This window comes from Tupaia chinensis, unplaced genomic scaffold (assembly GCF_000334495.1).
Source record: "Tupaia chinensis unplaced genomic scaffold, TupChi_1.0 Scaffold000627_1, whole genome shotgun sequence".
NCBI classification, from domain to species: Eukaryota; Metazoa; Chordata; class Mammalia; order Scandentia; family Tupaiidae; genus Tupaia; species Tupaia belangeri.
In genome coordinates this window covers 4,243,099-4,254,078 of record NW_006160147.1, presented here as the reverse complement: position 1 = coordinate 4,254,078, position 10,980 = coordinate 4,243,099, and the positions used below count along the sequence as shown (strand labels likewise).

Sequence of the window (10,980 nt, the reverse complement as noted above, 5' to 3'; positions counted from 1 at the left end):
CCCCCGCCCTGCCCACGCCAGCCCACTCCCTTTCCCCACGGCAGCTTGCTCCTCTTTAAGGGAATAGACTGGAAGGGGTTGCTTATCGCTCCCACCTTCCACAAGCTCTTGGGTCGGTCAGCCTTGATGATTCAGGGACTGAATCAGGCACAGGGCCCTGGGACAGGAGGTGGGCAATGATAAAACTCAGGAGGCCAGGGGTATCCCTGCTCCCTGCTTAGCCAAGAGTCTGGAGAAGGCAGCAGAGAGAAGTGACAGCCAGCCTAACCCGCCCCAGCTCCCCCTGCCTTACTCCTGGCCCGTGCCACTCTCTCCTTCCAAAGCACTCTGCAGTCTCAGTCCTATTCCAGCTGCTGACCTGCCTTCCCTAGGACAGCAGGCCATCTTCAGAGCCAGAGAGTGGATCATTCCGACCCATGTGGGCATGGGCTGCCCAGATAAGGAGGCAGAGGGTGGAACCTGCCTCTGCTCAGAGAGAAACGGGGAAAGAGGAGCTTGGAGCCTTGAGAGTCCCCCTTTCTGCCCTTTCCCACCCGGAGGGGCTCAAGGCTCTGTAACTCCTTCTCTCTCCCCCCAATTCCCCTGATCCTATCTCACTCTCTGTGGTGGTCACATCCTGGTCCCCATGCCTTAGGCCACGTGCATGGCCTCCTGATCCAGGCAGGTACTGAACTGATAGAGCGGCAGTCCTGTTTCAGCTGGAGCTCAGCCTCTCGCCCTCCCTCTCCCAGGCCAACATTGGACACATGGACACACCCACAGAGCTCTGGAGGATGATCACTGGGAACATGGCCCTCATCCAGGTAAGAAAGCAGGAACCAGAGAGTGTGGGCTAAGCTCCCTGACAGTGAGAAATCTGGAAAGGGCTTAGGTCAGTCCCAGCTGGCTCCTGTGTACCTCTCTAGCATCCTGCAGAACTGACTTTTCCCAAAACAGCTCTAGGAGGGTAACCAGGTTGGCCAGGAAAATGGCCAAAATAGGGTGGCCCCCACTGCTCATGTCAGTTCTCCATTCCTGGTGGTGCAGGGACTTCTATGTCTCCTTAGATCCTGACAGTAGGAGCAGACTCTGGAATATTGGAATGTCCTGTGCCACTGTTGTCCCATCTCCCCATGACGCCACTCAGCTCCCACACTGGGAGTCATCCCCCAGAGTTCCAGGTCCTGACCCTGGACCGAAGTCAGTGTTCTGTTGAACCTCTCCCCCATTCCCAGAGGAACACTCATTGGCCAGTAAATGTCCCGGGCTCCTGCAGGGAGCACTGCAGGGTGTGAAATTAGGTCAATAAAGACCTTCCTCCAGTCCAGTCCAGCTTGCCTCCTAAGGCTGAGGCCAGGAGGTCTGTGACAGTGCTCAGTGACTTCAGCTGAGAAGCTCTGGCTCTCAGAGCTTTTCAAGTCGCCCTTGCTCTTCTCAGGTGCAGGCCACGGTGGTGGGCTTCCTGGCGTCCATCGCTGCCGTCGTCTTTGGCTGGATACCGGATGGCCACTTCAGTATCCCGCATGCCTTCCTGCTGTGTGCCAGCAGCGTGGCCACAGCCTTCATTGCCTCCCTGGTCCTGGGTAAGGAGGGAAGAGGGTACAGAGAAATAAGGGGAGCCTCCCAGAGATGTGGAGAGGTGTCAACTGCACCTAGCACCTCCATTCTGTTAGTTGATAGTCCTTTATCTCTTCTCACTCTGCCTGGGGCCCTCCCCTTCCTCACCAGGTATGATCATGATTGGAGTTATCATTGGCTCTCGCAAGATTGGCATCAACCCAGACAACGTGGCGACTCCCATTGCTGCCAGCCTAGGTGACCTCATCACCTTGGCACTGCTCTCAGGCATCAGCTGGGGACTCTACCTGGAACAAAGTGAGGCTGAGGCCACCGAAAGTGTGGTTTGGGGTGATTCATGGGTGGGACTGGCAGGGGTGGAAGTTGTTTCACAATGTGCGAGATTTCTTTCATGTTCTTAGCTACTTGGTTTAAACAGTTTATCATAACTCATGTTAGAGAAATGAGGCTTAGAACTGATCTCAGATTCATGCAGCTAGCAGGGGCAGGGGGAATATGGGAATATCAGAAAGATATTCTTGCTTGATCCATAAATTTTTTTTGAGTGTAAGGTATGTGTGCTCACTACAAAGAAAGAGAGAAGGCAGTCTCCAGGGGGCAAAATTATGCTACAATCCTTCTTCCTCCATTTCTCCATCTTGTTAGTATCTGGGGCACTCAACGCACACACACCTGACATGTTTTACAAGCCACCAGGGCCAGGATTTGAACCACAGTCAGCCATATGGGAACTGACTCCCAATGCACAGCACTTAACCAGTGTGCTATAGGACTAGCCCAGTCCTGAACATTTGTGCTTCCCTCGAGGGGTGAGGTGAAAAGGGTAAAGGGAAAGAACTGAGCAGTGAAATTTTTTTGTACTAGAAAACAGTGATTTCTGGGATTAAATCGAAAGACTCAGAGCCCAGTCGTTGCCCTAGTGAGTTTAGCGTCTGGATAGGTCTCTGCCTTGGTTTCCTTAGCTATAAAATGGGAGCGGGTGACCCCACCTGCCTTCTGGGCCGCAGCAAGGAGCTGATGACGGAAGCTGTTTACAGGCGGTTCGTGTAGTGCTGCTGTGGATCTGTCGGGCCGGTTGTAGGCTGAACCTGGGGGAAGCTGGGAGTAGGAGCCACAGTGCTCATCACCCTCCGATCTCTGTCCTCCCAGATCACTGGCGATACATCTACCCGCTGGTGTGTGCCTTCTTCGTGGCCCTGTTGCCTGTCTGGGTGGTGCTGGCCCGACGGAGCCCAGCAACAAAGGAAGTGTTGTACTCCGGCTGGGAGCCTGTCATCATTGCTATGGCCATCAGCAGGTAGGCTCAGGCCCTGAGGCCCATGCCCCCCTCAACTCCTACCCTGACCTGGACAAAAGCAGGTGAGGTGTGCTGTAGGCATGTGTCCACCATGTCTCAGCCACATGTCCTTCTGTTGCAGTGATGAAACTTTCTGATGTGGGTTTCATTCCTAAGCAGACTGGCCTGGATTCAGGCACATCCGTATCAGGGCCCCAGTGCTCTGCGTCTCTCAGCCTTGCTTTTCTCGGCAATGGCCCACCATGCAGACAGCTCTTTGCTTGCTCCTTCCAATTCCAGCAGGAAGAGATTATTCCCCCCAGCAGTTTCACAAAGTCCCAGAACCAAGTTTCATGGACTCTCATCTAATCACATGACTATATCCAAACCACTCACTGTGCCATGGGGATGCAATACTCTGATTGGACGAGCCTGGAACCTCGCCATCACTGAAGCAGTCTCCTGGACCGCAGTGTCTGAGGTTGAGATTGGTGGTTCCCTCAGGGGGAGTCCAGTGCTCTTAGCAGAAGGGAAAGTAAATGCAGAGTAGGCAGGACAGCAGAGGTCCTCACAGACAGGGAGTCCCGCAGGCAGCGGCAGCACCTCCGGCCCCTTGGAGGCAGGTCCAGGAAGTGGCTGCCTGCCCCGCAATACCCACTAGTTCTGGGAGCACAGGGTAAGTCCATGCGTTAGGAGGAAAAACTGATTCTGGCAAGGGAGGTGAGCACGAGAAGGTGAAAGACTTTTAGGAGCCTCCTTCTTTTAGTCTCCTGAGCAGAGGGGCTGTGCCTTTCATCCCAGAGACCAGGGCAGAACCCTCCAATGGTCTTTGTGTCTCTGCAGTGTGGGAGGTCTCATCCTGGACAAGACGGTCTCGGACCCCAACTTTGCAGGGATGGCTGTCTTCACACCTGTGATTAATGGTGAGGCCTTGGCATCGGCTGCCAGGAGAGATGGGAGAAGAGCATTTAGGGACTATATTCTGCCAGTCAGGGTTCCAACCGGCAGAAGAGCTCAGCTCACACAGTTCAAGGCTGAACTGTAGGGAGTGCTCACAGGGGTGGGAGCAGGACCAACAAGGGATGCTGCCCTAGCAAGCCTTTAGTTTTGAACACTCATGGGGAGGAAATAGCCTTACAGGAGCCCAGTGAGAGCTCCTCCTCTGTCCCCATCAGGGATAAGCCACTGCCAAGGAGCAAAGATCCAGAAATACCTGACCTTTCCCTCCCACCCTCTGGTCGCCTGCTGGTGCCTCTCATTGGAACAAACCCAAGTGGAAGCTGCCAGAAGGGAGGCCGGGTGGTGCAACCTGTGGAAGTCAGCCATGGCTCAGAGCAAGGCCGAGAAGAGCAGGGACGATTTGGGCTTATGAGGACAAACAGGAACAGGCACAGTTCCGGGGAGAGGAGCCAGATTCCAGAGTTCGGAGCTGATACTTGAAAGCGGGTACTAGAACCAGTGCACGAGCGTTTGGTGCCCACGTCTGCTTAGAACACTGGAGAGGCTGTGGCATGGCCTCGTGCCCTCTGCCATGAAGGAAGGTAGAGTCTGAAGACCTGCCTGGGTCTGTTCCTGCACTCCCACAGCCACGCCAGGGTCACATGGGACCATCCCATCTCCATGGAGGGGAGGAGCCTGGAGAGCAGGAGACCGGGCATTGCCCACATAGACCCTAAGTGAAGACACAGGACAAGTGCTCTTCAGATAGATGATAAGGCGTGATAAGGTCATTCCCCTGCCCCCCGGTGTCTGAGCCCTTCCCTGTCTCTGCAGGTGTGGGGGGCAATCTGGTGGCAGTGCAGGCCAGCCGCATCTCCACCTTCCTCCACATGAACGGGATGCCAGGGGAGAACTCTGAGCAAGCTCCTCGCCGCTGCCCTAGTCCGTGTGCTACCTTCTTCAGTCCCGGTAATGGCAGGTCCTCAGCCCTCAGTCCAGCCCTGGAGGGAGGGGGCCTACAGTCAGTGACCTTCCCTTACAAGCCAGCTGGGGTCCGGATGCACAGGATCTCCACTGAGGGGCTGTGCCAGTTGTTCCAGAGGGCAGAGCCCAGGCAGGAAGGTCTCTTCCTGGAATATTGTTGGGCTGTGGACCTCGATGGAGAGGCGAAGACAGGCAACTGTCTGTGGCCCTGGAGTGTGCTCTGGTCCCTCCTGACTTGGAGAGGCCTCTGGGGCCTGGAGTCATCCTGCCCTCCTCCTCACACCATCTCTCCTCCCATCCCAGATGTGAATTCCCGCTCGGCCCGGGTCCTCTTCCTTCTCGTGGTCCCAGGACACCTGGTGTTCCTCTACACCATCAGCTGTATGCAGGGTGGGCACACCACCCTCACACTCATTTTCATCATCTTCTACATGACAGCTGCACTGCTCCAGGTACGCCAATGGGCAGGGGTACGGGCAGGGCTGGGGCAGCCTGTGGGGATGGGAGAAGAGGCCCAGACGTGGTCTGGAGGACCTCTGCTGTATGGGCAGCCAATTAACACTGAACGGGGGCTTAGAACAGACAATAGCTCCAGCAGTCACTGGCACGCTGTGTGGCTTTGGTCTAGCTGTTTCATGTCTCTGCGCCTCGGCATGATACATTTGTAAATTAAGAAGAACAGGCCAGAGGTGGTGGTTTTCAAACAGGTGGTTGAAGAGTGCTGAGCAGGTAGGCTTTGGGTGCCACCCCACTGACCTAGCCACAGAGCTCCACTTGGCTCTCTGTTTCGCTTACTGGGCTTCCTCAAGAAATTACATTTGAATAAAGTTTCAAAAACACTGCACTAGATAATCTTATCTGTAGGGTCCTATCCAGCCTTGCCATTCTGTAATACTATGACACTTTCTTCCTTATTATAGTATTTTTTTTAACTTTTTATTTTAAAATAATTATAGATTCACAAGATTTGCCCCCCCCAAAAAAAAAAATGTACAGGGACATCCCCTCTATTCTGCATTCAGTTTCTCTCAGTGGTAACTTACACAACTATAGTACACTATGAGAACCAGGAAATTAGCATAAATAGAAATTCACAATGTTTATTTAGAGTACACCAGTTTTATGTGCACTTTGTGTGTGTGTGTGTGTGTGTGTGTGTGTGTGTTTAGGTCTGAGCAACTTTACCACAAATGTAGATTCATATGACCACCATGATCAAGATACAAAAAGAACTATTTGATCCCCTCAAGGCTCCTTTATGTTACCCCCTTAGTAGCAACATCACCTTACTACATTCTAAATGTTAATAGATTTGATTTTGAATAGATAATAACAGCCACATCATTCAAAAATGTTTCAAGCTTCCTAGTGAAGCCTCAGAGAAAGTCTTCCTTTCCGCCCTCTCCCCAACCTCCATTCCCTCCTTCACACACCATCAATGCGATCCACTTCTTGTGTGTCAATCAAGCCTATTCTTCAAATATACAAGCAAATACATATTTTTTCCCTAATTTCCTCCTTTTTCTACACACATGGAGCATTCCAGACACTCTGTCTGCTTTGTTCACTTAACAGCGTGTCTTAGAGATCATCCTTCAGCAGTCCATAGAGGAGAGTACTTGGATTTCATGATGGCTGCTCTGTTTTTTTTTTTTTTTCTTTCATGTTGGCTGCTCTGTTTTTTTTTTTTTTTCTGTTATACAAATATGCCATAATTTTATCTAGCTGGTCACTTGTTGACTAACGCTTGTCTCCTCCCACTCTACCCCATCTCCACTTCAGAAAGCTTGTGTATTAGGACCTCTGGCAAGAGCTAGGCTGAGAACTAGCCATGTGCTGTGTCCCTGCAGCAGTTCACCCAGCGGCCAGATGCACTTGCAATGGCGCCAAGTGTGGCACCTGGAGGGGAAGGGAGGCAGAGGGCATGTGGCGGGCTGTGGGAGAGATTTCAGCTCATCCTTGGCCTAGGCTAGAAAGGTAAGGCTTGACTCCGATATGCCTTATGAATACTCCGGGGCACGCTGTTGCCTCTGCTCCCTTCTCTAGATCTGTGGAGAGCCAGAGTGGGACACTAGATCCCCTGTAAAGGTTCCTCCTGATCCTTTGGCTGCCTCCTCCCAGCCATGTGTCCCAGGACCCTTTCAGGAGCCTGGAATGTGAGGACAGCTGCTGCCATTCCCTTCCCAGGGCATGTCCCAAAGGCCTCCTGGCCATGCTCTTTATTTGGGACTCTGCTGCAGCTGCTGGAAATGGTGTGAAGTTCTGGCCACGTGGCCACCTTGGACTCACCCAAGGTCAGGGCCAGGGCCATGACAGTACAAGACAGCTGTGTGTAGGGCAAGAGGAATGTGAAGGGTGCTGGAACTGTCACCTCTGGCTTCCTTGGTGAGAGAACAGGAGAACAAACATGTTTGCCTAAAAATAGGTGTCAATTCTGCCTTCTGGGTCCCTTACAGGACCTGGTTTCTGCATCTGGGCGTGAGGCTAGAATTTTCATACCACTGTATTTGCAAAATACAGTTGAGAGTGAAACCTCCCAAATGACAGTGTGGGAGTGTAACCCTTAGAAACCATGTCATTCTCACGCGGACACAGTCATTTCGGGAGCCGAGATGTCAAGCATTGTACAGAGCTTGTAGAAGATGCGGGCTTGCCCCACTGCCATAGTGTTCTAGCCTGAGTGTATCTTCAACTTAAAAGTGTATGTAAATCTTGTTAAAATGCAGATTTGGAGGCTGGCTCCATGGCCTGGTGATTAAAGGAGTCAGATTCCAGATGGCCAACTACACAGTTCCAATCCCAGACCCAGTGGCTTGAAAACATGCCAGGTGCATGTGCATGCATGCCCCAAATCCCAACAGGGTGTAGAAATGTAGGAGAAGGGATTGTGCCTTGACCACACCCCATTGGGAGGTGCTTTCTACCTCTCCCTCCCTCTCTGTCTTTCTGTTCGGCAAATACACATGCCGTCTTGCAAAAATTACAGTAAGCATAAGAATAATAAAATGCAGGTTTTGATTCAGGAGGTCCAGAGCGGGGCATGAAATTTTGCATTTCTAAGAAGTTCCTAGCTATTGTCGATGCTGGCGGTCCTGGGCCCATGAGCGGGATTCTGAGCTAGATCATTCTTAATGATCTGTAGTAGTAGAAGGTAAGCAAGGGCAAGGTCAGTCAAAGCGGCAGACAGCCCAAATGTATTTTGAGTCGGTTTGCATTGTCTGCTGGGACTAACGTGAAAATAAACTTGCATTCTTCGAGTCCATAGCAGTAGACTGGAAGGAGTCAGGAGAAAGCCAGCTTGGGAGAATGAGCTGTTACTCAGCCATGCAGGCAGAAGCTTCAAGCACTGTCCATATACCACTATGCGCAGACAAAAAACCCCTGTGGGAAGAGCTGACTCCAGCTGCCAACATCCTGCCGTTCTCCAGGAAAGGCCCACATTGGCAGGAATTACAGTGACCCAAGGATGGGGGAATCCAGAATTAGAGGCGAGAGGGCTGAATTCCTGCAACACACAGGATTTCGATTAAGAAGGCTGTCTTTGGTAAATCAGGGAGCAGATGGTAATGCCGACTTGGGTGACCCTGGGTAGTAGTAGTATCTTTGTCTCTGAAGAGGTCGCATTATGTCTGTTGTCTGCCCAAGGTGGTTGTAGCTTGCCGGGGTGGAAAGATGAGCTGTCCCAGCATAAGGACACTGGCTGGCCTAGCGTTGAGATGCCCTGAATGGGCCCGATCGTGTGGCCTCTGGCTCCCCCTGGAGAGGGGATAGCTACGAGTTGGGCTCTTCTGTCTCTGCAGGTGCTGATTCTCCTGTACATCGCAGACTGGATGGTGCACTGGATGTGGGGTCGCGGCCTGGACCCAGACAACTTCTCCATCCCGTACTTGACTGCTCTGGGGGACCTGCTTGGCACTGGGCTCCTAGCACTCAGCTTCCATGTCCTCTGGCTCATTGGGGACCGAGACTCAGATGTCGGGGACTAACTTAGTCACTCCACCTTTCCCCCACTCCTCTGCACTTTCTATTTGAATTTCTTTTTTGTTTCCTTACCGCTACCCCACTCTACACTCCCACCTATTTCTAAGACTTCACTTTGATACCAAATTCTCATTATTTTCAATGGGAATTTTTATACATTGAGCCAAGTTTGTATAGCAAGAATTTAGGAAGGACAATGGACTGAGATAAGCAGTACACGTAGATTTCTGAGACAATCACCAAGTGCAATTTCATGGTGGGTGCCTCCAGGTGAGGTGGATTATTAGGGCAGGGGGTTTCTGTCTAGGATCTGGGGACTTGTGGTTTGGCAACCTCAGTCTTGGCCCTAATGAGAAACCATTTATGAATGGGCTCTGGTTTTTGGCTTTGTTCTTTCTCTCTTTTTTTTTTTTTAATTTTTGTTTTTTGTGCTGGATCCTCACATGTCACCTGCAGTTCAAATCTCAAATCCAGCAGCTTAAAAAACATACCAGGCTAATGTTCATGTGTGTACTAACTCCTGATGAAATGGAGAAATGAAAGAGGGGGACAGCAGTGTGACCACACCCCACTGCGGAGTGCTCTCTCTCCTTCTCCTCCTTCTAGTGAGCACATGCACCTTCTAGTAATAAGAAAAAGAAAAGTAGCTGAATGCTTACTTACATCACATATAAAAATTAATATGCTAATGTAATAATAAGGGTTAGATGGTAGCACAGGAGTAAAATACGATGCTCTGCAAGGCCAATCCACATGGGAAGATTCCAGATTCATATCCAGAGGCCTCCCTAAGAATTCCATGCATGTGAGTGTTCATGATTTAGGGCTCAGTGCTGCTAGGGGTGGATTATGGCTTTTTTTTTTAATTTTTGTTTTTTTTTTTTTTTTTTTTTTTTTGGTTGAACAGAGGGATAAGTAACACTCCCCCACATACATCCTTTTGAAGAAATGGACCAACTTCAAAGTGCTGGGCAGGAGACAGCTGCTCCAGTCCCCCATGTTCCCAGCCCTGCCCTCTGCCCTCTGACCCTAGGCCCTCCTGCTCTTAGAAACAGTAAAGCACACTGACTCCAATTTGGGCACATGGCTGATTGCCTGATCGACATCATCAACCCCTCCTTCAGATCTCTTCCCAGTTGACTGTTACATCCAGAAAGAAATGAGCAGTGGCCTGGTCGCCCTGTTGACCCATGTCTCCCCATTGGTGTCCCAAGATCCACAACCTCCTTAGGCCCAGAGAGCTGATCCTTTGTTTCTGTTCAGCCTTCATCTCTAATTGTCTCTAAGCACTACCTTCCCCAGAGCTTGCCAGGTCAGGTCCCAGGCTTAGGGACAGAGCATGGGTATGTGGAGAATGCTTTGAAGGTGGAGGGTCACTGGGGAGTTTCATGGTTACTGTTCCTCCTGAGGACATAATCACGTGACCACCTTGGACTCTTGTCACTTCCTAAAACCACTCACTTTATCATGGTATCAGTTTTCATCTCTGTTGGTGTCTGCCAGTAAATGTTCATTCATTCATTGATTAATTCAACAAATACGCAGCCTTCCCAAGATGAGCTCTTCATAGACATGGTCTGAAACATTCATTAAGCAACACTCATGAAGTGCCTACTATGTGTTAGGTACTGTGCCAGGCACTGGTTAGCCAGTAGTAAGGGAAATGCAGCTCCAATTTCACTCCACTCCCCAGGTTCCAAAGGCCATATGCCCCTTTCAGTCTGGCAGAGAAATTCCCTTGTAAGTATTTAGTGTTTATTTCTGCTACCAAGCCAGGTTCTGCCTCCTTCCCCCTCCTAGGTCCCACCTCTGTGCAGTGCTGACCGCAGCCAGAGCCACCAGCCCCATCACTCTATCAGTGTTCATTTCCCAGAACTCCCTTTCCTCACCTTCCCTTTCCTCTGCCTCTCCTCACCAAGCACCCAAGAGAGGATTTAGAACTAGGAGACTGAATGGCAACTGACTGCTTCTACATTTCTCTACGCCGTTCAAAATTGGAGAAAACTGGAGCCTCCACCTCTTCCCCATACATTGCTCTTCTGAACCACTTGCTCAGAAGTCTGGCTAACTCAGCCGGTGCACACACTGGGGCCTTTAGCTGCCCACTTTCTAGCCTTAGGCAGAAGCCTTTCCATAAACCCTCCCCTCTGTAGTCTAAAGGACCCACCTCCAAAGAAGGCTTTGGCGATGACCCTGTTCCTCCCAACACCGTGCCTGTCCCCAGAGACTGTCTTTTCTCTCCC

At 51.1% G+C, this 10,980-nt stretch overlaps 1 protein-coding gene across 3 annotated transcripts in view; it reads left to right on the top strand.

The window, feature by feature from the left end:
- The window catches only part of SLC41A1 (solute carrier family 41 member 1), a 27,195-nt gene extending 18,034 nt beyond the window's left edge, over positions 1-9,161 (top strand). For all 3 annotated transcript variants that reach the window (XM_014591941.2, XM_006159263.2, XM_014591940.2), the window contains exons 4-11: positions 732-803; positions 1,418-1,562; positions 1,708-1,854; positions 2,707-2,854; positions 3,677-3,756; positions 4,607-4,741; positions 5,060-5,208; positions 8,557-9,161. In XM_014591941.2, the coding sequence (XP_014447427.1) occupies positions 732-803; positions 1,418-1,562; positions 1,708-1,854; positions 2,707-2,854; positions 3,677-3,756; positions 4,607-4,741; positions 5,060-5,208; positions 8,557-8,742 (1,062 nt within the window). In that variant the 3' untranslated portion in view covers positions 8,743-9,161. The remainder of the gene's footprint in view (positions 1-731; positions 804-1,417; positions 1,563-1,707; positions 1,855-2,706; positions 2,855-3,676; positions 3,757-4,606; positions 4,742-5,059; positions 5,209-8,556) is intronic.
- Positions 9,162-10,980: the final 1,819 nt, after the last annotated feature.